The 27,288-nt window shown below is 37.3% G+C and overlaps 1 protein-coding gene across 1 annotated transcript in view; it reads left to right on the top strand.

Moving 5' to 3' along the window:
- Nucleotides 1–845: 845 nt before the first annotated feature.
- LOC149567702 (ferric reduction oxidase 6-like) overlaps nucleotides 846–27,288 on the top strand; it is a 116,099-nt gene continuing 89,656 nt past the window's right edge. Inside the window, exons 1-3 of the mRNA XM_089820962.1 lie at nucleotides 846–1,125; nucleotides 2,145–2,235; nucleotides 2,581–2,778. Of these exons, the coding sequence (XP_089677088.1) occupies nucleotides 906–1,125; nucleotides 2,145–2,235; nucleotides 2,581–2,778 (509 nt within the window). The 5' untranslated portion in view covers nucleotides 846–905. The remainder of the gene's footprint in view (nucleotides 1,126–2,144; nucleotides 2,236–2,580; nucleotides 2,779–27,288) is intronic.

The following is a 27,288-nucleotide window of genomic DNA, read 5'->3' as shown; positions in this document are numbered from 1 at the left end:
AGGCCGCAAAAACAATGCTAACTGAGGGAGGTGGTTCATCACGATCACGGACTAGGAACAGTCTAGCCATCAACAACGTCATCACCAGCTTGTTCTTTGTCTCTCTTATGCCTATAGGAGGGGGAGCCATAGGGACGGGACTGGCGCCGCCAATGTCTCTATTATATTAAAAAATTGGTTCTTAATAATACCAATAGAACTTAATATACTCAAGGCAAAATAATTCTTTTAATTTTCTTAATATACTTAAGACAAAATGATTCTTTTAATTTTTTTTTATCTTAATAAAATATTTAGGTCAATTTAATGTATTGAAAAAATCTAAAATAAGACAAATTAATAAATACACAATAAATACATTAATATTCTTCTAAATATTATCTACAATCTCAATCACATAAATAAATACAAACAAAAATCAAGCCCAGATCCTAATAGAATAACTTAAAAATAAACTAAAACAAATCTTAAATATAGTTAAAAAATAACACCATACAAATAGACAAATAAAATAAAAGTTCAGCTTCAGCTGGGCTCAAACTTATTTCATTGGATATTACAATTTTGAATCGAAAGGCTGCCTAACCAGGCCTACTCCAGGCCACCGGGAAAACAGACGCTCCATATAAATATAAATAAATATAAATATATACTGAGAAAGATACGCGTCTAAACCGCCAAAAACCCTGGAAGACGAAAACGACCTGGATAGGTTGTCCGCGGACAGTGACCAGACCTGGCAAATGAACCTCTAAACTTTTGAGTGATTATTCTTCGTTCGTACGAGATTGCTGATCTCATGGATAATCTCCTACTTAAACTCGTATTAGGTTCTTTGGCTTACCACGGAAGTAAGCGCCACCTGAAGTCAGCAATACAGATTGTGCGAATTGTGAAGCTAGGAAATGGAAAACACCGATTTTGCTGAGACATTGAATACGCCATTGCTTGAGAACAGTCGCAGCAGCAGCTGCTACAGGAGCTTCATAATCATTCTGCAATGGATTCTCTATATTCTCATGTGGGCACTGTTTGTGTTGTGGATTGCTTTCATAGTTCTCATGCCTACGCACTTGGTGAGCCAATTGCTGGAGAAGGCCAACTCTACAGCCCTTGGAATAACAGGTACGCTTCCATTTCGAGCAATCATGCCACCTGATGTTTTTGGGTCAAAATACTCATCTTCACATTGTCGAAATTTTCTGCATTATGGCCGGTTCTGGCTCATGCCGGAGTTTTTTTTATAGAGATTTTAAATTTTTTTTTATATGTATCAGCAATTCTGTTGAAGTTCAATTGATGTCTGTAGTTGTCTCTTCTGTTTCTTCCTGTTTACACAGTTTTTCTCATGAATGTAAACGGTTGCAATGGGGCAAGACGAGAACAAGTCGCAATAACTGTATATGGATTGCAACCAGGGGAACGGCGGAAACAAATTGCAATTACATTTTTATGCTTTGACCCGACATATATCTCTTGTTTACAATACTGTATTTTTTCTATAAAGGTATTCTAACATGAATTTGAACAATCTGAAATGAACATTTTTTTTTCCGGAAGCCCAAAACGATAGAGAACATTCGTTGGTCATAGATTTTTCTTATTGAAAATTTTACGAGTTTCCTCACAGGGGCTTTCAGGTTCCACAATTACACAGGAAGTACACTTCATAGCAGGCGAGACGGGGAGAGGGTTCCTTTAAATAAGTAATCTTATAATTTTTTAGATTTTTTTTCAATTAACTGGAAAAATTGCTCTCATCTTCAAGAGTAGAGACAGAGTATGTTTTACAATACCCAAAATCCCTATGGTGCTACAAAAGAGAATAATATCACAGACACCTTATTTGTAATTTAATTGATGGATAAACGTCAAACATAAGAGCAGAGAGAAGTAGAGTATATTTTAACGTAATTAAGTCTAATTATTAACAATAATATTTCTCTCGAATTTAGTGAGCAGATATATCATAAATGATGTTATCTCATAATATATACATTCTTTTAGAATTAAGCAAGATGATCACAAGGGATGATTCTGCATGTAGACTAGCGCTGACGTGACAGTTCCTGTTCTATGAGGTTAACATTCTATTACATTTTAATATTTCATATTTTAAAAACAATTGCTCTATGTTGTTGCAGGTGGCGTATTACTTCTATTTGGTCTTCCTCTGGTGATTATTGCATTACTGGGGACTATTTACATTGAGATATCCTCCAATGAGTGGAACAAGTTTGTCCTCTATTCTTTCTCGTCAATGTCTTGATACAGAGTCATTTGTTTCCGGGCCTTATAATAACATGTAATATCTTTTAAGTGTTTAGATAAACTCTATTAATAGTCTATAGAGATATCTAAACTCAGTACAGTATTCAGTTGACGTTTTAGGCCACTTGTCTGTGGAAAGCAGATCTTAACTAGAGATAGTGCAAGCCTCTTGGCTAAATTCTAGTTGTAACACACCAGTTATATTTATCTAAGAAAATAAACTGAAATTTTATTTAGCACATCAGTATATAGGATTTATTGTTTTGATATTTTTTGAAATAGAATTGTTGGTTGTTGTAACATATTCAGGAAGAAGAAATTTAAGTCTCTTCGGCCTCGTTTATGGACACTTCCAGCTCTCATAGATGGACCCTTTGGTGTGGTCTCTGCTGCTGAACTGGCTGTGATAGTATTGTTTGTGGTATACATATTGGGGACGATGGCTGCATATATTTTAAGAGACAGCAAAGTTATTGGAGAGTTGCCGTGGGCTTCAGCAGAAAAAAGGTACGTGGTATTGGGTTTTCCGTTCACTAGAATTGGGAAATTCAGGTTAAGCAAATCATATTACTGATAAAGATTTCCTTATTATAACCATTTTTCATTGAAAAGACTCTGGATCATGGTGGCGATTGAGAACCCCTGCCTTTAATTTCCATAAATATCTTTCTGAAAATTCTAAATGGAAATGAAAAGAAAGTTACCACTTGTTTCAAACTTCAGATTTTTCCATTGACAAAATAAGGTTAATGCTGCAAAAATTAAGTCAAAAGAATTCATCCATTAAGCATTTAATTAAATGGCTTCAATTATTGTTGTATTTGAAATTGCCCCTGGTTATTTAACTCTTCTTAATGTCAAGTTTTACCCTGAAAATAATTGATAACAGCGCAAAAGAAGAACAAAACTAGAAATAAAGAACATAACTTTTATCCTGGGAAAACCCTTCAACTTGAAGGGAAAAACCCAGCCACACCAGCAAAGTTTCTCTTTTATAGATAATAAAAATGTTCAAGTACAAGGCTTTCGCTTGACTTATTTTTCTTGGCAGTACACAACGTTTAAATGACCCAATGGTTGCCAAGAGAGATATGATTGCCAACCAATTGACACAACCACTTGAGAGTGACAACCAACAGATAATTAATACATGGACACTTTATACATTGACGGATAACCAATATTATCAAAACATAATAGTAGCATTATATGCTGACTGCATCGTTGTCATGTCCCCTCTTTAGCTCCTTCTGGTAGTGATATGTGAGTTAGCCTATCAGGGAGTCTTGTAGGTTGGCAAGAGTGTTTAGAGGCTCAATTAGGGTTACAGTGTTTGGATTTGAAGTTTCTGACAGTGAGGGCACGATTCAGAGGAGTTCCTTAATTATAGGAGGAGACCCCTACTTTCTACGAGGTGGAGGTATTCACCCAGCATTGAGGTTATAGGAGACCGTCCCCTGGTTTCAATTTTGAGAGATTCGGAGGTCTTCCTACTTTTTAGGGTTATCCCTAGATTTGAGGGATGAGATTGTCGATTATTTCTTGATATCCGGCATCAGTCACAGGTGGTGGCAAGTTCAGTTTCACCTTCTGATGGTGATCTGGCTATTAGTTGGCTCTTGGGGAAATATTTAAATATATTTAAATATTTCCCTAAGTTAGTAATTAAATATTTAAATAAGGCTAATTTATTAGCCACTAGGTTGAAATAAGGAGATTTTTGGCTCCAGTTGGTCAGTTGTGTTGGGGTGTGATAGTCCGTTGGAAAGTGCCAGACCTCTACTATTTGATTTTCAGCTACAGGAGCTTCGGTGATGCTTGATACTTTTACCATGATTGAAATAATGTTTTTTCATCTATGTTGGACGCCAATAATGAAAATAAACATTATAACCCAAAGTTTCCACTTAAGTCATATTAGGTCATTTTTAGGGTTCGAATGCCTAGTAGGGAGTTATAAGGAGAAGCAAAGGAAGGAAAGATTATCTTTTACATTATTCATCCATCATTTTGGGCACTTGGCTCTGGTAGAGCATTCCTCCAACTAGGATGCCAACCCTAGGTCGAGAGAGTAAACTGTTTGGGACGTAAACCTCAAGCAGCTGTGATTCAGCAAGTCTTTAGTACTATTTTCAGGCAGAAAGCAAGCAGTTTCAGCAATGGCAACCCTTTTTATCTGATCTTTAGCAGCAGCCGCCATCTCAGATCTGATCTTCAGCATTGGGCCACCTTTTCTGCACACCTGGGCATTGGAATAAGAACAGATCTGCTGCAGACCTGTAGCTGGCCGCCTATCCATATCTGGCGTTGATTGTAGCTAAGGTACTGGGTTGCTTTTATTTTTGTAACAGTTATTATTGGGTTTGTTTGGTATTCCCAGCTTTCAAGTGCTGTGGTTTTGGATTATTACTATGCTGTTTAAATATTGCTGTTACTAGTAGATATTGTAACACATCTATTTTGAAGAGAAAATATCAAAAATCAAACAACAAACTTCTACACTTCTGTCTACTCTGTAAGAACACTTAAAAATTGCAGGAGAATTCTATTTATTTAAATAAATTTACAGCAGATCAGTGAATCGGTCTGCTAGGGATATTTCATTGGTATTAGAGCCTGATCTTGCCAGCCTATGAATTGATTGCAATCTAGGATTGAAACACTATGGCCGATGAACAGAGAAATGCCAGGCAGAACCAAGTAGAAGAACAGGAAAGAGCAATGATACAAACACTCATCACAACACAACCCTTGATAGCGCAAGCCCTCGAGAGATTATAGGATAACTTGGAAAGGATGGAGTTGGATAGGCACAGGGGTAGACAGGGACGCAGTAGATCTGTGTCAGTAGTAGGGAGTCAGCAAAGCCACAGATCTCATCCTTCTGTAAGGAGCTCCCTTCATTCCCATAGGCGTGAACGCCCCCATACACCTATTGGAGACAGACCCTTGCTTCCACAATTCTTACCAGGAGAGCGTAGAGCAGAGGCAGATCCACTACAGGTGGAATTTCAGGAATCTGTTATGGAAGCTGCAGCTGAATGGAGGGCCTTACCTCCTGAGTCCCGTGATGTTTTTCCTCTTCCCCAGTACTGTTCTCAGCGTAGGGATACTACTAGGTTCAGAGGTGACAGGGGTTTTAGACCACAGCAAAATAATGATCTCAACAGAGCTATTGGGAAAGTCTGACTAGTCACTTATGATGGTACGGGTAGTACTAGTGCACGAGCTTGGGTGCACAAATTGGATATTTACTTATCTTTATGTTCGATGCTAGAGAGGGAGGCTATATAGTTCGCTATATTACACTTGAATGGGATTGCATATGACTGGTTGCATCATGGGTTGATCACCCAGGATCATGGATTGATTCACTCTTATATAGATTTTACTGAGCAGCTTATTACTCGGTTTGATCGGAAAGACATAGAGCTCTACTATAGAGAATTGGCCCATCTTAGACAGACAGGACAGGTTGAAACTTACATTAATGAGTTCCAACGCATTGCTGTGATGGTACCTGATATGCCCCAGAAGCGGAGTGTGATGTTATTCATTGAAGGGTTGCATGGCAGACTTAAGGGATTGGTCCGAGCATTCCAACCAACCACCCTTAAGGATGCCATTGATGTAACACTAAGATTGGACGTTATTCCTACTTATCAGTCTGATAAGAGACCATTCAGGGACGCAAGACGTCCATAGAAGGCCAACACCTCACAGAATAGGGACGGACAGTTAGCTAGACCCCCTAGGATGGAACCAGAGACACAGAATGATTTGAGGAGGAAAAAGCTTTGCTTTTCATGCAAAGAATCTTGGGAGCCCGGGCACCGTTGTATGGGTAAGGGCAAGGTTCATTTGATTGAGGTGACATCTGAGTTTGGTGATGAGGAGATACCTGACACTGACATTGAGGACAGTCCCGAGGAGACTCATTAGGAGCAATCTCAGTTGGAATTGGACATGCCAGAGTCATTGGCGGTAGCAAAAGTGACTATGGCTACCTTATCTGGTTATCCCAGATTCCATGCCTTTCGGCTAAAAGGCACATTACAGGGCGAGAGAATCATGAGCTTGGTCGATACAGGAGCTACACAACTTTATTGATTAGAAATTGGTTGAGAAACGTGGGTTACAATGTAAGATATTTGAGGGTTTTGGAGTAAAGGTTGCAGATGGTGCAATTTTGGGTTGCACTAGGAGGATCTCACAGCTTAGTATTCAGATGGGGGATTTCACTTCGACAGATGACTTCTATATTCTACCCTTGGAGGATTATGATGTTATTTTGGGTATGCAGTGGCTACAGGGAATCAAAAGGTATATTATTGATCACCACCACATGCAATTAGAGTTTTTGTATGGGGGGAAGAAGGTGATCCTGAGAGCAGCTTCAGACGGTGGACCTAAGGAGGTGACATCTTGCAGGATGGAGTCTATTATTAGACATGATGATATGATTTGGGCTACACGTTGTTTTGTGAAGTCCAAAATACCTACTCCTCAGGATGGCAGAGCATTTCATGTTGATATTCAGTCAGTAATGGACCGACATGGGAGAGTTTTTGGTGACATATTTCTTGGTGTACCTCCAGATAGAAGGTTTGAGCACGGGATAGAAATGGAGGATGGAGCTAAACCAGTGATCACCACTCCATATTGTCACCCTAGGGCATACAAGGGTGAGATTGAGAAGACCATTCATGAGTTGTTGGACATGGGCTTCATACGCCCCAGCTCTAGCCCCGTTGCTTCTTCTGTGGTACTTGTCAAGAAGAAGGATGGGACCTTGCAGATGTGTATAGATTATAGGGCACTGAACAAAAGGACAATAAAAAACAGATACCCTATTCCACGCATTGATGAGTTGCTAGATGAGCTTCATGGAGCTATCTACTTCTCTAAGATTGATCTACGTTCAAGTTATCATCATATCCGTGTACGATCAGAGTATGTACATAAGATGGCTTTCCGCTGCCATTATGGACATTATGAGTTCTTGGTGATGCCTTTTGGCCTTACTAATGCACCGACTACTTTCGAGTCATGCATGAACCACATCTTCAACAAGCAGTTGAGGAAATCGGTTCTAGTGTTCTTTGACAATATCTTGATCTACAGCCAAACTTGGGATGACCACATCAGGCATGTTGAGGAGGTACTTAGCATCATGGAGAACCAGTCTCTATTTGCTAAGTTGTCCAAATGTGAATTTGGACTTAGAGAAGTTTTGTACTTGGGCCATTTGATCAGTGCTGACGGAGTTAAAGTACACGATTCAAGCTATTTGTGATTGGCCCTACCCCTAGAGCATTACTGAGTTACGTGGGTTTCTTGGTCTGTGTGTTTATTACAGGCGGTTTGTGAGGGGTTTTTCTTAGTTAGCAGCACCATTGACTGATCTCACAAAGAAAGGAGCTTTCAGATGGACAGAGTAGGCACAGGGAGTCTTTGATAGACTCAAGGAGGTTATGAGTACCTGTCCAGTATTAGCACTTCTTGATTTCTCACAGCCTTTTGTGCTGGAATGTAATGCCTCAGGTGTGGGCATAGGAGCAGTGTTGATGCAGAATAAACATCCCATTGCCTATGAGAGTAGAAAACTGAGGGATAATGAGAGACTATACTCTACATATGACAAGGAAATGTTGGCTATCATGCATGCATTAGCCAAGTTTAGGCAGTACATTGTTGGTAGCAAATTTGTGGTGAGGATGGACCACAACAGTATGAAATACTTCCTTGATCAGACAGAACTCAATGATAGACAACAGAAATGGGTAAGCAAAGTCCAAGCCTATGACTTTGACATAGAGTTCATTAAGGGGAAGAATAATGCGGTTGCTGATGCACTTTCCAAAAAACTATCTATCGTTGCCATATGTTCATTGAGCGAGATTTCAGCAGATTGGAAGGCTCAACTTTTAGTCGAGTACTCCAAAGATCAGCGGGCTTGTGAAATCATGGATGGGCTGATTTTAGATGATAGGTATAGTGTAGTAGATGAGATCATCTATTACAAGGGCAGAGTGTTCCTTATTCCAGGTTCTCAATTGAAGGAGCGAATTTTGCAAGCTTACCACGACACCCCTATAGCAGGGCATCTAGGGTACAGTAAGACTTACAGGGCATTGTGAGAGAGATTCTCTTGGAAAGGACTCAAGGATGATGTTTTACGTCATGTTCGAGAATGTTTGACATGTCAGCAGAATAAGTCCGAACATACCTTCCCTACTGGATTATTGCAGCCATTACCCATACCGGAACAAAAGTGGACAGGGATCTCCATAGACTTCATTATAGGTCTTCCTCGAGTATAGGGGAAAGATTGTATATATGTGGTAGCTGACAGATTGACCAAATACACCCATTTCTTTCCTATCACAGTTGACTTCACTGCATCTCAGATAGCAGAGTTGTTCTTCAGAGAGGTGTTTAGACTCCATGGCCTTCCCAAGACCATAGTGAGCGATAGAGACAGTAGGTTCATGAGTTCATTTTGGTAGGAAATTTTCAGGCTCACTGGTACAGAGTTGACACCTAGTACCAGCTACCATCCACAAATAGGCGGACAGACTGAGATTATAAACAAATGGGTGGAGAGATATTTATGCAACTATGTCTCAGGATAGTAGAGAGCATGGTTGTGTTGGTTACACCTGGGCGAGTATTGTTACAATACTACCCATCATATGTCTATTTCTATGACACCGTTCAGAGCCCTTTATGGTTATGATGCCTTATCATTTGTAGACTTGGCCATTGAGGACAGCAGAGTTCCTCTAGCACAGGACTGGGTTCAAGAGAACCAAAACATTATGAAATCCCTCAGGAAGAACTTGCAATAGTCACAAAATCAGCAAAAGATCTATGCTGATCGGCATTGAGTGGAGAGGGTGTTCGAAGTGAATGATTTGGTCTTTCTACGATTGCAACCTTACCGACAGAGCACCCTTAAAAGGGTGGAGCTAAAAAGCTCAAGCCGCATTTCTATGGACCCTACAGGATCCTCAGGCGTGTTGGGGAGGTTGCATATGAGCTTGAATTACCTTCAGATAGCAGAGTTCATAATGTATTCCATGTATCTTGCCTGAAAAAGGCACTGGGGCAGCAGGTTGTAGCATCCCTTGATCTACCCCCATTGGATGAGGAAGGAAAACTGATTTTGATTCTTGAGCAAATCTTCCAGGAAAGGGAACACCAGTTGAAGAGAAGGGCGATCCGGGAGTACTTGATCCGTTGGAAAGGCCTCCCTATTGAGGATGCCACATGGGAAAGTGAGTCCATTTTACAGCATCCAGGTTTGCAGTTGCTTGTGGGCAAGCATCTCCGAGAGGGGAGGACTGTCATGTCCCCTCTTTAGCTCCTTTTGGCAGTGATATGTGAGTTAGCCTATCAGGGAGTCTCGTAGGCTGGCAAGAGTGTTTAGAGGCTTAGTTAGGGTTATAGTGTTCGGATTTGAAGTTTCTGATAGTGAGGGCACGATTCAGAGGAGTTCCTTAATTATAGGAGGAGACCCCTACTTTCTAGGAGGTGGAGGTATTCATCCAACATTGAGGTTATAAGAGACCGTCCCCTTGTTTCAATTTCGAGAGATTCAGAGGTCTTCCTACTTTTTAGGGTTATCCCTAGATTTGAGGGATGAGAATGTTGATTATTTCTTGATATCCGACATCAGTCATAGGTGGTGGCAAGTTCAGTTTCACCTTTTGATGGTGATCTAGCTATTAGTTGGCTCTTGGGGAAATATTTAAATATATTTAAATATTTCCCTAAGTTAGTAATTAAATATTTAAATAAGGCTAATTTATTAGCCACTAGGTTGAAATAAGGAGATTTTTGGCTCCAATTGGTCAGTTGTGTTGGGTTGTGATAGTCCGTTGGAAAGTGCTAGACCTCTACTATTTGATTTTCAGCTGCAGGAGCTTCTGTGATGCTTGATACTTTTACCATGATTGAAATAATGTTTTTTCATCTATGTTGGACGCCAATAATGAAAATAAACATTATAACCCAAAGTTTCCACTTAAGTCATATTAGGTCATTTTTAGGGTTCGAATGCCTAGTAGGGAGTTATAAGGAGAAGCAAAGGAAGGAAAGATTATCTTTCACATTATTCATCCATCATTTTGGGCACTTGGCTCTGGTAGAGCATTCCTCCAACTAGGACGCCAACCCTAGGTTGAGAGATAAACTGTTTGGGACGTAACCCTCAAGCAGCTGTGATTCAGCAAGTTTTCAGTACTATTTTCAGGTAGAAAGCAAGCAGTTTCAGCAATGGCAACCCTTTTTATCTGATCTTTAGCATCAGTCGCCATCTCAGATCTGATCTTCAGCATTGGGCGTTGGAATAATAACAGATCTGCTGCAGACCTATAACTGGCTGCCTATCCATATCTAGCGTTGACTGTAGCTAAGGTACTGGGTTGCTTTTATTTTTGTAACAGTTATTATTGGGTTCGTTTGGTATTGCTAGCTTTCAAGTGCTGTGGTTTTGGATTATTAGTATGCTGTTTAAATATTGCTGTTACTAGTAGATATTGTAACACATCTATTTTGAAGAGAAAATATCAAAAATCAAACACCAAACTTCTGCACTTCTGTCTACTCTATAAGAACACTTAAAAATTGCAGGAGAATTCTATTTATTTAAATAAATTTACAGCAGATCAGTGAATCGGTCTGCTAGGGATATTTCAATCGTCCCCCACCCCCCAAAAGGAAAAAGTCATATTTAGATGACAATTATACATCAAGAAATATTCGGGAAGATTAATGCCCAGATTGTAGACAACAACTTGTATTGTGCAAACACAAGATTGTAGTATACTTCAAAAATCAAATGTAGAGTCAACGGGTAGTGCCACGAGCAGGTTCGAGGGGTGGTGCTCCTTGTGGGGGTTTGTGGGCAGCACCCAGGGCACGTTCCTTGTCACAATACATGTGAGTCGAGGGGTAGTGCCCCATTGCCAAGACAAAATCGTGATGCAAGAGCATCTTGGGTTTAGAGGAATCTTACATTTGTAGTGCCTCCTGTTGAATCATATTGCCTATTAGTGTCAAAATGCACATAACAACCGAGTCATTATGTTGACCAAGCAATGGAGGAATGGAAGACTATTACAGTTGTACCCAAGCTCTAGTAGAACCCGAGTGATACTTTATCTACTGAGTCTAAGTGAAGCTACAAGCCACACCAAGTAATTATATTCACACCGAGCAGAGAAGAATACAGTGTACCCCAAGCACAAAATTTACCAAGTTACATAGAGGATGCCGAGTTAATGTTTATCGAGTGTCAAAAATAAAGAACAATGTATTTACCGAGTGTCACAAGAATGACATCAGCATTTGAATTGGCATAGATTCAAATGCTACTTGATTCTACCAAGCAAGGAAAAACGGTTTACATGAATCGAGGTAAAGATTTTATTGAAGATTGTGTATTGATTGATCATGATTCAAGGCAGTATAAACCAATGAAAATAAAGTTGAAATAAATTGATGGAAAGATGATTCCAGAACTATTAATCATAACCAGAGATGTAACAATTGGATTTTCTATATCATTAAACTAACTATATTGTATTTCATTTTCACATGACATAGATTTCAAAATAAAACGCCTTAACTAAAATTTAAGTCTACATTGCTTTTCTTTTTCGAACAAGTTTATCATAAACTGATAATTGACATAATCAGCTGAAAATAAAATCTAAACTAATTACTGAAATGAAATGTATATTGAAATTCATATGCTCAAGATTAACTAACTAGATTTTTAAGATAACAACTAACTTTTCCGTAAAAGAAACTTTCAGCTGAAAAGGAAAAATACTAACTTTAAAATTTAAATAGAACATACTGATTTAGTGAGAGACTTTTCAAATTGGTTGTCCAAGCTTTGACTTTGGTGAGAGGAGAAGCATTATCATAGGCTTAACCTCCCAATTGTGGACCTTTTTACTTATCCCCACAAGTTCTAAGTTAATAGAACGGCCCTCCCTACCACGAGGTTGGGCTTGGGACGTTCATTGATCCAGTCATCGGAGTATTTAGGTGGGTTGAGGTCCCAATAGCTATTCGGAAGAATAACTGAAGCATCGGGACAACAACGCAATCAATTTGTTGTGGCAAGTCTGCCTAAATACCACCCTAGCCAAGGATTTTCAGATGGGTTTAAAACCTGATCTCCACCACTCGGCTTGACAACTAATTTCAAAAGTGGAATTGCATGAGCTTTTAGATTTATCTGTATAGTAATGATTACTGATTTCTTTTCTTGTTTTCTTTTTAATAGGTTCATCTACACCTCCACACCATTAACAGGCCATCGTGCTGGTGTATCTTTGGTGCCTGAACCATTAACCTTTATTAGTATAACATGTACTTATTCACAAGATTCTGGCTCTATAGCCTGTGTATTACCTTGGTACTCAGAATTGTATATTGTTAAACATATATAGTTGAAGAAAACATTTTCATGAAAATTTGCATGTTTAACAGGTACAGTATTATGATGGGATTATCTTATAAAAAAATTCATAATTTGTGGCAGACGGTTACTACTGGAAAGTAATAAAGAGTACTACATACTATATTACTTCACAGTCGACCTTTCTCAAAATGTTTTTATACACCAGACAAAAATACAGTCCAAAGGGCATAAACGAGTATTCAGATTACAGGAAGACAGCATGATTAATACTATGAAGAAGAACTTGTGACTAGGATTAAACCGACTTAGAAAGTTAAGAATTACGTATAAGATATGAAGAAAGATTTTAAAATAAATGTTGCCTTACTTGACTCAAGGCTCTTCAGTTGATTTACTATGTCTTGAACTCGGATCGCTCTTCCAGATCTCCCCAAAAATTGATTTACAATGGAAAAGGCAAAACGTAATGATTTAGTTGCTATGGGTATCGAAATTGAGCAAGGTAATTAAGAGAAGGTTTTTGCAGAAATAGATGGAAGGACGGATATCAGTGTCCCAAATTACGACAAGACCCAACATATTTATGGATTCAGAATTGTCTTTACGGCTTCCAACCATTACAAGAATTATATTCAAATTCTTTGATTTCGATCATCTTTGAAAGAACGAAAGGAAAGAGGGAAAAAGAAAGAAAAAAGGAAAGATGAAGAGTTTGTTTAATAATATCATTTTATATTATTATATTATTTTGATTAAATTTATGAGTATGTATATGCAAGGTGGCATCATTGGATTAATAATTTCTAATGTAATGGTGCCACTTTGTATTTATTTATTTATGAACTTAATCAAAAGAGTAAAAATAATATTAAGTGATATTATTAATTGATAAATTTAATAAAGGTAATAACTTTGCTTATTTTATTATTTATATTATTTTTTAAATTTTTAGCTCATGCAGTTCCACCATGAAATTTATTGTCAAGTCCTGATGACCTAGCCAGAGCGATTTTTAGGTCAAACCTGTTATTCTTGATGATTGAATCTTATGATCATCCCATTCCGATGACCTCGTTTTGTAATGCTTCCCCTCTTTCTCAAGTCTTCATCCTGCAACTTTAAAACAACATTTTCGCCAAAACATCAAATCATGATTCATAATTTGTTAGATAAAATTGTTAGGAAATTTCATCATAAATACTAACTGATTCATCATAAATGTACAACGGCTAAATTTAACTGTCTTCATTTCACATGAACACAACGGCTAGATTTAACTGACTCAATTTCATATGATAATTAGATCGACGCAACGACTAAAGATAACTGTTTTAAATTTCACATGAACATGAATAAATAAAACAACGGCTATAACTACCATGATAAAACAATGGCTATTATGAACTAATTTCACTTGAACATGAAAAATTATTTTGGTTCAATGGCTATATTTAGCCTAAAAATTTTAGGGCAAAAATTGGGATGTAACATACCCACCCCCTTAGGTTTTTCATCGTCCACGATGAAATAATATTAAACTTTTTTTATGTTGTTCATCGTTCACGATGAAATAATATCAAATCGAGAAGGTTTTGAAACCTTAATTAGGTCAAGCTGTGAAACAACAGAAGAATACGATGAAAGGGGTAGTTGACAACATTTTGGAGTTGTTGGTCAGAATTTTGGTGAAGAAGAATTGTTGAAGGAAGTATTACAACAAGGAAGGAATCAAGGTCACAATCAGAGGTCAGAGAGGACAGAGACAAAGTTATAATGAGTTGCAGCGCTATCATAGGAAGGTGATAACTACAGAGTAGAAGAGGATCTAATCAAGCAAAGTAAGTTGCTACTATAGTCATTGCTGCTATTGTTTAACCACTGTAGTAGTTTCTTAAATCCTTGAAGAAGGTGGACTTAACAATCTTGTATGTAAATTTCTTAACCAAGTGCACACTTGATGAGTGTTGTTAAATCCTTGTAAAAGACAGATCCTTACATATCTCATTATATACTCCTAACCAAGTAAGTCAGCAAAAGTGACAAACATTGCAACCCTAACAAGGCAATCTCTTCCTGCATTAGTGATGGATTTGTGGGTACCATTCCTACCACAATTTTCCCTTTGACCAAGGGTTTGTGTGATTCCAAAATGAATGTGTTATGTGTTATGTTTTCATGAGTTTATGTGTTGAAGTTGATTAGTTGATTTACTTTCAATTGCAAGCAAAGTATTATATGTTTAATGTTAATTGAGTAACAGTGAGAACAAAGAAAGGATTATTTGGGTAAAAAGAAAAGTTTTAGAGGATACTGATTCACCCCCCCTTCTCAGCATCCTATCTATCTTGTATTTCCAAACATTGGTATCAGAGCTGTGTTCTCTTGTTGAAGGTTTAATTGCTTGAGAGTAAAAGATCCGAGTCATGGAGAAGTACAAATTGAATAAGACTATTGAGAATTAGATATTGGAACTACGGGTGGTGATGAGTCAAATCAGTGAATTGAAGAACAATCTGAAGTTATCCTTGAACAGGAGAAAGGAAATTGTTTAACAAACTAATGAGACAACCTACAAGGAGCAAATCATTGACGAATTGTCTGATCGAAACACATCTGATGAAACAGATGCTGTTATTGCTGATCTACTTGAGAAGAATCACAGTCTTACCAAGCAAGTGAAAATATTGAAAAAGGAACATGAAGTTGATTCCATGAGGTACTATGAACTAATGGAGCAGAAAAGAAAAGATGAAGATGACAAGAATATGATGGCAGAATATAAGAGACAAATAGCTGCAAGATTGGATGCAAAAGATGAAGAGATCTCAAGGTTGACACAAAATCATTTTGATATGACAGACCAACTACTTGGTGCAAACCATGAAATTGGCAAGAAAATGGAAGAAATTGTTGAACGGAGGACCGGAAATGAAAGACTTAAGAGTGAACTGAAGGCTGAGAAAGATTTGATGGATAGAATGAACATATCACAAGAAAGTATCAAATTACTGGATGAACAACTCAAAGCACAATGGAGATCGAGAGACATCTGACCCTGGCTATACCGAGTACTCTACTATTGAACAAGGTGAATCATCAAAGTAGGACAAGCAAAGGAATAAGAACACCAATCCAAAGCCAAAGAAACCAACATGCTATCATTGTGGAAAGCCTGGACACACGACAAACGTATGTAGGAGCAAAAATGGCAAGAGCAATGTTACTTCCAAATTCAATGGTTACTGTTATCATTGTAACAAGTATGGACATCAAGCATCTGAGTGTAGATCCAAGTTTAGCCAAACACCTAAGAGGTATGCATTTAATGGTTACTGCTATATGATGGAGCCTTAAAATTCAAAATTTTAAGGCATCCATTTGAGCATATTTTATGAGTATTAGCCTCCATGATTAAAATCCATTTCTGCAATGCACTTGAAGATGATGACGACTGTGTTCACGAACTGACGGAGTTATGTAAAGATGGAGAGCTCCTTGATCAGATATTGAAGTCAAAAGGATAAGTACTAATATTAATCTGATGTAGCTGGCCTGTTCATTAGTCAAAGGAAATTTTAGCATATGTTATGCAAAGTCAGGATTAAAGGACTTACCTAGATCATTAATCCACTCCATGATATCAATATGGGTACAATTTAAATGGTTTGCTGAGAGAAAGAGTTGAAGCATATCTAACTCTGGATAGTTGTATAGCCTGAACACCTACAGTAATACTTTCTGACTTTTTCTACCAGTCAATATGAAGGTAATAATGATATAAATACCAGTGAGAGGTGTTGCAAATGAGTGGAGTAACAAATAGGCTCGAGGTAGATCTGGAAGCAAATAAAACTATTGAATTGCTAAAAAAAAGAACAAAACTTGAGTAACTTCATTGCAGAACTTGTGGGTCAAGGTTATAAATCTGTCTCTCTAAATATTGAGATACATAAGCTAACTACTGATTTTGGGTAGAGAGTTGGAAAACTAGTTGAACCTATGAAGAAAGTTGAACAGGTTAAATTGGAGATGCAACATAAAACATTGTTGCAAATTTGTTCCTTGGTCTTCACATCCTACGAACTTATGAAGTATTCAAACATCCTCACTGGACCTATCAATGAGACTTACTAAGTCCTGGTTTATACTCTCCTATGCCAAGCAGATCCCGTGTATTACAGTCAGTGGATTAATGTAGAATCATTACAAAACAAGAATCATGACTACAGCATCCAATAATTTAAATGCTAAGGAATGAGCAAAATTATTACGAGTTTGCACAAGTCTGCAAAGCACACTAATACACTGGCTTCTCAGAAAGGAAAGGTTGCTGATGCTGGAAATATGAAGTGGAAGCTAAATTTGGAAACTAATAAATCAAGTATAGATGATCATGATGCTTTGTTGCAAGATGAAAAATGTCCAGAATTTGATGCAGACTGGTATAACTATCCTAATGACGACCAAGAGTGGCCAATAGAGAAAGCAGTTTAGTCACCATCTTCTGAAAGGCATTGAGAGAATGAACTCCCGTGAGCTTTAGTTGAGATCCTTATTAGAAGAAATGTTCACTTCATTCTTATTCAAGGCAGACAAAGGTAGTAAAAGACATGAACAGATGCCGTGTAAGGAAAATTCGAGGACAATAAATTCCAAACCTATAGACGTTTGCATCCTCACCGTGGAAGAAGACACATCTAAAGCATGTGATAGGTATCAAGTATTCTGGACAATACCACATGTGAAATCTATGTGAGATGACAAAGAAAAGCAATAGTGATAATCTCTGTGGCAACCATTTGAGAAATGCAATTGTGTTCAAAGATTTTAGACAACGATCAATATAAACAACACATATTGCATAGCTATGTCAAATTTGCCATGCCACTATGGATGTTTTGAAAAAACCAAACTGAATTGAGTATCGAATGGCAAAAGCAGCGACAGTAATATATGTGAAACGTCAATTTAATCGGTTTTAAAAAGCAAGGAAAAATACAGTTGATGATAAAAACACCAATTATTTATAAAAATCAATATTGTCTCCAGCAGAAGAGTTATGAACTTGTCCAGCCCACAAGTATCTGCTCCGGCGGAATTACCTTCATACTTCGATAGGGTTTGAAGATTGGCAAAGGGATCCATGAATCACATTCTTGCGTTGTAAATAATGGTTTCAATAATATAAAATCTAACAGTATTTTGTGTATTGCAGGTTTGAGCATGGACTCGGATTTTCTTTGGGCCACTAGAGTGCAGATATAAGGACGAATTGGCATTTGTGGATGATTCAAAATGATAAAAATTCCCTCCGAATGTCAGAAGAAATATATCAAGGAGTTTGGCGGTTGCTCTGGAATGATTTAAGTCACTCGATAATCCCAAGAGTTATTGTTTTAAAACAAATACAAAATTTAAATAATAATAACTAGTGCAGTTATAGTTATTAAGTTGGGATTACGTTTTTTTGAGGGGATGCGACGGTTGAGGGAATTGCTCTTCATTCTTTATAAATATATGATGTAAAACTAAACAAAGGCCATCGTTCAGATATACTAAAAACTCTCTGCACTTTTGAAGCATATGTGCTATTTGAACTTCTTTCTTGGGAAAGATTGAATTTTGAACCAAGCTTCTGAATATTGAATTATTGAGCATACATTTCTATATTGTGTGAGATAAAATTGCGTTGAGTGGAGTATCAATATTTGAGTGTCTTCAATACGATTTTTCCTACAATATAATCAGTAAGATTTTTATTTGCTTTAGAGTTAAATTCTTATATAGTTTGTCCTTTGTGATAATTTTTATCTTCTATTAATAATTTGCTATTAGGATAAGTGGATCAAATTGTTCGTTGCTGTTTAATCCCGATAAATACAAATATTGTGAAATATTGTAATTGTTTCCTTATTTGTATCTATTTTGTCTCTATAAGGGTTAAAATATTATAGACTGGTTTAAATATGCATAAATACAAAATAATTTGACACATCCTAATAATTGAATTGTTTATAGATTTAATATAAATAATATCATAGAGTTGTATGTGAAAACATATAGTTTTGACTCTATTGCCCTTTTAAATTTCAGCACTGATCATTAACTTGCTCATGATTTTCAATCTATATGTTGGCAATATTCTAATCTCTTTTTGTTAAGGGTTTGATATCTATTTGTTTTATTAATTCACTTTTAATCTTATTTCAGCATTCACAAGTTTGTTAAAGTAATCGTATTTTTGAAGATTAATACTCACTATTAACAGTCTAGAAGTTTCCTTAAACTCTTGCCATTTTAGGAAACTATCTTTGCATTGAATCTATTTGCTATAAACGTCTTGGATCCAAGTTTTTTGTCTAGGATTAGGTGTACCGGCCTTGGTTTTGTAGAGCCAAAAGCGTAGAGGATCTAGATCAAATTGATTGATCTTGTCAAGTTGGTCACAACCGATTAGATATCCCAGCATCGAGCAGGCAAGGCTCGTAGGATTCTAATCTATGGTTTTGGAAACCAACACTATACTTGCAACAAGATTGGACATAAGTCACAAAATTGCAGATCGCAGATGAATTCTAATTGGAAACCGAGAAAGAAGGGTATTACTATGAATTGGGACTACAAGACATGGTATTCATGTACTGCATGTGGAAAGTATGGTCATATTGCTGCAAACTGCATGAGATTATATTTTGGAGGAAGATCTGGTAACTGGAGAAACACTGGCATGGCATGTTATAATTGTCGCAATGTTGGTCATCTAAGTAGGAACTATAGAAACCAAGTCTTAGCACAAAGTGATGAAAATCCTAAAGGTAAAGGAAAAATAGGTGCCAATGAAATGTGTGAACAGATGAACAAGAAATGGGCAAGGAAGACAGAAGAAAATGAGACATTAAGCGATATAAATGAGGACACCTAATCTAGTGGATTAGGTGAAACCTCCCCCTCTAACTAAAACACATAAGGAGGCTAGCAACCGTATTATCATTGAAAAATCCAACGAAAGCTCCTAGATTAAAATGGAAGGAAGTTGATATCAACATTATATTTCGTGCACTAGGACAATTTATGAAGTATGGAATATTGCAATCAGTTGAGCTCAATCGAGCTAGTCGGTAATCACGTGTTAGTAGTTGTAACTGAGTTAGCTATACCTATAATGTGAAGATAATTTGCCCAAGTATGAATCAAGTCTACTATGTCACTCTAGCAATTTTGGAAGCGTGTTGTGACCGAGTTACTAAAGGTAACCGAGTTCATTAAATACAATAGAGAGTGGTGTATGGTGCTTAAAATGTGCCCACTTGTCCATAGGGTGTAGTCTCCTTCATATGACTCTTTCCCAATTTTCTTGTATGGTTTGTGTTTTTTGTTTTTCTCATACACCTTACTAATTCCTCCCTATATGTAAAGCTTGATCCCGTACAATTTCATGTCTTTTTTTATGTTCAAAGTATGTTTTCCTTGTCATTATTGTGCCTATTCTTACTTAATTGAGCGAAGTTTTTGTAGAAAAGTTTGTGTTCTCTCATAAGGAACTTTCAATTCTTCCTTGGCTATACAAAAAGGTTTTTGTGTAGCTTGTTAGTACTCCCACTGTAGCACCGTACAATTTTTATTTTTTATGACCTCTAAATCTAGTGTATGGTTCCACATCTAATATCTTGTATAGTGTTTCATTGACTATTCCATACACTTTTCTTGGCTTTCAACTCACACATGGCATGGCCACATAGGTATCCTTGTCTCCCAAGTGTGCCTATATGAAACTCTCATTTAGAAACATTGTATGTACGACACTCTCAACAAGAAACATAGTTTGTACAACACTCTCATAAAGGGACATTGTCTATATGACACCTTCAATGTCTTTGCTCCCTTGTATGGTTGTGCCTCCCTGTATGACTAATGTGCTCTGTTGTACAAATGACAAGAAACTTGTGCATGGTGTCTACAATTGTTGTACGATTTCCCCCCCATGCGATGCTTCCCTGTTGTTCTTGGGTTATGGTGTTTCTGTCCAGTGGTGTGTACCTATCCCATTCGGATGCAATTGTTTCCTACTGTTAGCTCCTCTTTCCATCTTTGCTACTTTTTTCTTTTTGCTTTCATTTTCTATCTCCATACTACTAGATGTATTACTTGCTTTCATCCTTTGTTCTTTGCCAAGCGTTGTAGCTTCAAGAAGATTACACCCCGATGGGTGTACCTTATAGTTGTCCACTTGCTAGTGCAACAATCGATTCAAGGATCTTGTCTCATCTTTAGAACAATCTTCTTCCAACTCAAGCACCCCTTCATCATTGGGTTCCATTACTTTCCCCTCCTCCACCCAAAGTCTTGTTCCTCAAGTTCCGAGTCCAATGCCAACTCTTGGCTCACTGCCTGATTCCACAGGTTGATGACGTACTTCCTCATATCACTCTTGATGGAGAGTGTGTTCTTCTTCCAATTTTGGTTTGGCTTCTCCATGACCAACCAACCGCTTTTGAGGGGGTCATTGTATGCCTTCTTTTAGAATAAAATGACAACAAAATCCAAAAAACATGTTGAGTGCCAATGGTGACCTTTTGTGCCATCAATGCCCCAGGTTGTTTAATGGTGTGCTTGTCAACACTTACTAGATGGAAGGTTGATGGCTAGAGTGTTGGCTTGCTGAATACTTTCCATGTCTCCTCTCGTAGTACATTCACACCAAAACCTTTGTCGCTGATACTGTTTGTCAACTGATTTCCTATTATCTCTATCTCGATGACAACTAACTTCTTCTAATGCCCATCGTCAACAACACATGGATGTTTTGGGGTGGTGACTTTGTTGTTGGTTCGACTTGTTGCGTGCATTTGTGTTAGCTAAGTGTGTCATCATTGACAGTATTGGTTGCATCATAGTTTGAAGGTCTGCCACCTTAATGGGTATGATTGTCTGTAGCACTGGTTAAACTATTATCTTCTTTGACTACGATTGCAATCACATACTTGCAGTTTTTTCATTGGAAGTTATTTGTTCTATTGTTATCATTTGTTCTATTTCTACTCTTGCTTCTCAGAGTCTCTCCATCATACACTACCTTCTTTGTTTGTGCTCTTGTGATCACCAAAATCGCCTTGTCTTGTTCTATGTCCGATAATTTATTACTCTTTTTCTTTGGGTAGTTCATGTCTTCACGGTCACCTAGTACACACTATTTGCACAAAAAATGTACATTGTCTTTCTTATTCTGCTAGCCTCTTGCAAAGTGCTCCCATTCCCTACATTGCTGGCATTGTATGATGGGACATCCTTTGGAGTCATACTCTATATGATTTTGTGGCACTGTATGATGGGACATCCTTTGGAGTCATACTCTATATGATTTTGTCCTCCTCGTTGAGTCCCATTACCACTTGGCCATACATTTTGTGCTTTTGATGGAGTGGGCTCTCCCTGAGTAAGAGTACTTGTGTATTTCTAGTTTTCAAATTACAGGGGCACTTCTTTATTGATTGACCCATCACTTGGCGAATCTCATAGAACATCATTTTAGGACAATTACCTTTCATGTGCCCCTCAATTTTCCCCTTAGTACACCATTGTTCGTTACTTTCTTTATTATTTGCTTTCTCAACCTCCAATTCTTTCATCATTCTTATCATGTCCTGCCATAGGGCTTGGATTGTTGTCGATTCATCATCAGTATCACCCTCAGTGCTCTCGTCATCATCCATCTTCCTCTTCCCTTGGTAGGATATCTTGTTTCCACTCTCAATGTTTGTTGCCCATTTGTAGGTATTGATAGACAAGGGTGGAGGCACCACTTTCTTCTTCTTGCATAGGAAGGGGATCAACCTCTCGAAGAATCACCTCTTCTTCAACCCATCAGCTGGATGATTATTGAACTTACCCAACAATTCCTTGAGCCTATGATTGTAAACCTTCACACTCTCGTCTTCCCTTGTTTGGTATTATAAATTTTGTTAACAATCTAATTGTCATCTCGTAGCAATTAAAACTCAGCTTTGAACACCCTCTTGCGTGTGTCCCAAGAGGCTATGGAGGAAGCATCTAGTTTGCTAAGCTAGTTGATGGGTATACCCTATAGCGTTGTTGGAAATGCTTTTAACCATTAGTCCTTCTCAACTTGGCTGTTTTCTACCAAGATAGTCACGTGCGTCTTCTAGTGCTTCGTAGGGTCTTCTAACGCATTCCCCATGAACTTGGGCATTTTCTGCTGATCCACATGATGGAGCCCAAAATTTATGCCTCCATTTGTGAAACAATATTGAACGTTCATGTGGAAAGATAATCATTAATGTCAAAAGTATGAGAAGCTAAACTTACTGTTCGAATGAAGTGGAGATTATTTTCAAACTGTCAAACTTATTGAGATATTATGAATATAAATGGCAATATTACTAGTGGCAAAAGTAAATAAAACATCTGCAGCCTACACGATGTATACATAGAAATAGTGATAGATGGATACACTCATCCAATGGGCAAATATACTGCAGCATATAGGAGTTGCATAAATAATTAAGGCAGCATATAATAGTCATTGTTTGGAGATATGATTCACTCAGTTAAGGAAATTCCAAAATAATGAAGGCAGTGAAAGATTTTGTCTGAGAGCTAAGTAATGACAGCCATAGCATCTGAAGATAGTTGTCTTATAGTTATGATGACAAATACAGCTGTGAATCCACTGCAAGAATGCCTTAATAGTCAAAGATAGTAGAATGTCATTGGCTCCCTATACTTAGTAGAAGAGTGGCACAGGAAACATCAACTGAACAGAAATGTACTCACCATCATAAACATTTTATTGAAATCTCTTCAGAGAATGCAAATGCCAATGCAAACTGTCATGACCTTTGTTAACCAGATACTTTATCTGTATATGAATCACTGCCTGAGATTCTGAGAATGTAACAGCAAGTGTGATGTTGGGGGCATTTTGATTTCCCTTCTCTACTAGAAAACTGTCCTTTGCAATACCAAATCATATAAGTTTCCACATCAAACTTGCCAATACGCACAAAATGAACATAAACAAATACATATCAATTGAAGATGATTATGGGAGACCAGAAATGGACGTGCTCACTCAGCATTGACATGCCTGCATTAATGTCAAATTCCCTAATACTGATTATTTCGGTGGATAGTGTCAAAGAATGCAATAAAAAAGTCAGAAAATAATGATAATGGGCAGTAATGAACATGCGATATGTGGTATTATGAAATGAATATTTAAAAAACGACATTAGCATAAGCATACTAGCGATAAGGAGCAGTGTGTGAATTCCATGGAAATGGAGGAGAAGTGCGAATGATGGTTGAAGTTTCTCATTGAGTGTATGGATGTATATCGATTTATATTTACAGAGAAATAATGTATATTCAAACGCTAACAGGAATATAGTAATTTTTCTTAGTAAGTGACTTTGCTTCAGTAACGTCCAATGATAATAACAGCCCTGATCAATTTCTATTAAAGTCGCAAATTTTTGAAGGCAGGACCATTAATCAATGGTAGTGTAGATTGGAGCGTACAATTTCAGCAAGATATATGGCGGAAATGTATTTCAAAGATATTGAGTGAATCGCAATTCATGTATCATGTTACCTAGAGAACCATTTCTCCTGCGCGATGCCTTTGGGAATTTTCAGTTTTGAAGACGGGGAATTTCCAGTTTTGAAGGTGTAATGAAATATTTCATGCCCTGTAAAGGCTAGAAAAGTATTAATAAAAGTAATTTGTTAAAGTATTGAAGAGGTGCGATTAATGGAGAGCAAGGATTATTTTAACATAAGCAATGATTATTGGTTATAATATGAAAAGACACATTTATTCAGACTTATCCTTTCAGATGAATATAAAGGCAAATGGAGTGATTCAAAAGAAGATATATTGGGAAGCAATACAGTTATTATAAGAGATATTCAGTTTTTGTTAAAGGGAAATGAGTCATAAAGCATGACTTGTAATTTAAATCAAATATTATATTTCAATTATAAATAATGCCCTTATGTTTATTTTTACCTAAGGCATAGAGATTACAATTATAGTGTTGATTCGACCTTTAGGATTAGTAAGTAGATTATTGGGATAGAACTTATGCATTGGATTTTTCCCGCATTCTTTGTTCGATTATTTGAGATAGGTGTTAAATATTTAGGTATTTCCTCATCTCTGTCTACTTGGACTTTCCGCCAGAGAAATTAAAATTCCTTTTAGACTAACGTTGAATTGCATACACGAATTATCTTTTGCATTTGGAGTATAGGGATAATTGATGATATTTTAAATAAGTATTGTCTTATAAAGTTTCAAATAATAATCTTCATAATAGTTGACTTTGTTGCTCGGATAAGCAGAGGCATTGGTCTGTTAAAATCATTGAACTATAATTATTGGATTCATAATTGAAGTCGGAAATCTATATACTTCTTTCTTGCAAACATCTAATCAATTATTGAAAACCTTACACAAACATTCAATCAATTCAAACACTCAACATTCAACTTTATTTTGAAAAAGTTCAAGGACCTTGCTAGCCGGAGAACTCAAAGCTTAAATTTGTTATCGAAAAGCCTTACGAGTTTAAGGTGAAGGTGTTACATCCCAATTTTTGATCCAATTTAAAATGTTCATATAGTTGTTGAGGTTCACATGAAGTCAATTGACAGTTAAAATTTGTTATAATCCTGTGAAATGGTAAAATGGTTAGTCGTTATAATTGCATATGAACATAACATGCTAGTTGATTATATATCATGAATTCATGGAATTGAAAAGACAGTTAGCCGTTATTATTGATAACTTGTTATCGTAATATGGTTTAACTGTGGAGAATTTCCTTGTAGGGAGCACGTCAAAAGGGTGTAAGCATTGTCAAAAAAGAATTGGGCACAAGAACATCACCATTACTGGGCAAATGGATCTGGAATCACCATGGTTGAGGACCTAGTGACTACATAACAAAATACACACATTAGACATGCATGAGCTATTGGATAATCTTTAAAACATTAAACATTTTATCTTAATCAAAGTACATACTATTGCCCATTTTGCCCCTCTCGCCAAAATTAAACAGTCAGATATTTGAAATTTCAAATATTGGATACGTGAAAAAGATATATTTAAACTTTGGTCATGTGCATTATATCCGAAGTCTTCAAACCATTTCATGTTACAAACACCTAAGCAGGCCTGCATCTTCTCAGCCATCCGATTTAAAGAAATCAACGAACGTCGCTTTGTCACTATGAAAAAATGTACAATCAATATTCGTAGTGACATAACAACAATGTGACATGCGTCTAGGTGGGGCTTCTTGCTTCGAGTCATGTGCAATAGTTAGTGAAACATTAGGAACCGCAGATTGATGATAGATCTACAGCTATCGTTTTGTTGCTATAGAAAGATGTACAATCAATATTCATAGCGACATATTGACAGTGTGCCACGTGTCCCAGTGGGCCACTTCTTTTTGTGGCTTGTAAGGATGTTAGAGGAAATGACAACTGTTCGAGTTTTATTCGTGCTTTACAAAAGCGGACCAATTTCTTAATGTGCCCTCATCCACCGTTGATCTCGAAGTAAATCTACGATTGTCGTTTTGTCACTATAGAAAGTTGCTAGATCTTTAGCCATGGCGACATAACGATAGCTTGCTACGTGGAGGTGGCGGGACCAACGCATGCAAGGAGTTGCCAAAGGTTTTCTGCCATAAATGAAGCTCCAGTTGTTAGGTTCCTATTCGCTGTAGATATAAACACAGAGAAAGGATTATTTGTAATGGCCGTTCGATCTTCCAAGATCAACGATTGTCGCTTTGTCGCTATGGAAAGTTGTACGATGAAAATACATAGTGAGATAGTGACGATGCAACACGTGTCCAAATAGTCCCATCATAGTTCATAAGGTGTTGTATTTCCTCCATCGTCTTATTGAAAACTGATTGAGAGTCATCACTTCGTCGCTATGGAAAGTTGCATGATGAATATTCATAGCAACATAATGATAGGTTGACATGTGTCCTCGTAGGCCCGGGTGGTAAAGCTAGAATAGAGGAAAACAAACCAAATGTCGCCATGTGGCATGCTCCAGGAAGGTTGAAAAGTCAGCAAGAGATGGTAAGAGAACTCGAAGAAAAAAGGTGGCGAAGTTGTGCCAGTAGGTAGTCAGTGGTCAACATAAAGTTAGAAGGTTAAACAAGGTGGCAGAATGTTTTGTTATCATTGGGTCACGTGGTAAAGGCAAAGGTGGAATTTATTTGACTTGCTGATATATCTGATTTGGCACATCGAAAACATGGAGAAAAGAAGCTTTTTAATGGTGAATCGACCTTTTGATTTTCTGCAACCACTTTCATCATTCTCCATGCCTGTTTTAACGTAAAGGACATTCAATTGCTGCTCTGTGGTTATCCATTTATTTGGTTATGCATTAATGGCTCCTGTTTCTATCTTCTCAAGGCTCCGTTTGATGAATGATACGATTTTCTTGCATTTGGATGTGTACCAAGATTAGATCCTCCCCAGATTGCAGTGATTGTTCTCTGTAACCTTAATGGTAGTGGTTG

Source organism: Cupressus sempervirens, chromosome 3, assembly GCF_028749045.1.
Source record: "Cupressus sempervirens isolate cs-2001-9-10 chromosome 3, ASM2874904v1, whole genome shotgun sequence".
Lineage (NCBI taxonomy): Eukaryota > Viridiplantae > Streptophyta > Pinopsida > Cupressales > Cupressaceae > Cupressus > Cupressus sempervirens.
The sequence above is the reverse complement of the archived record's forward strand: the minus strand, read 5'-3'. Positions and strand labels throughout refer to the sequence as shown.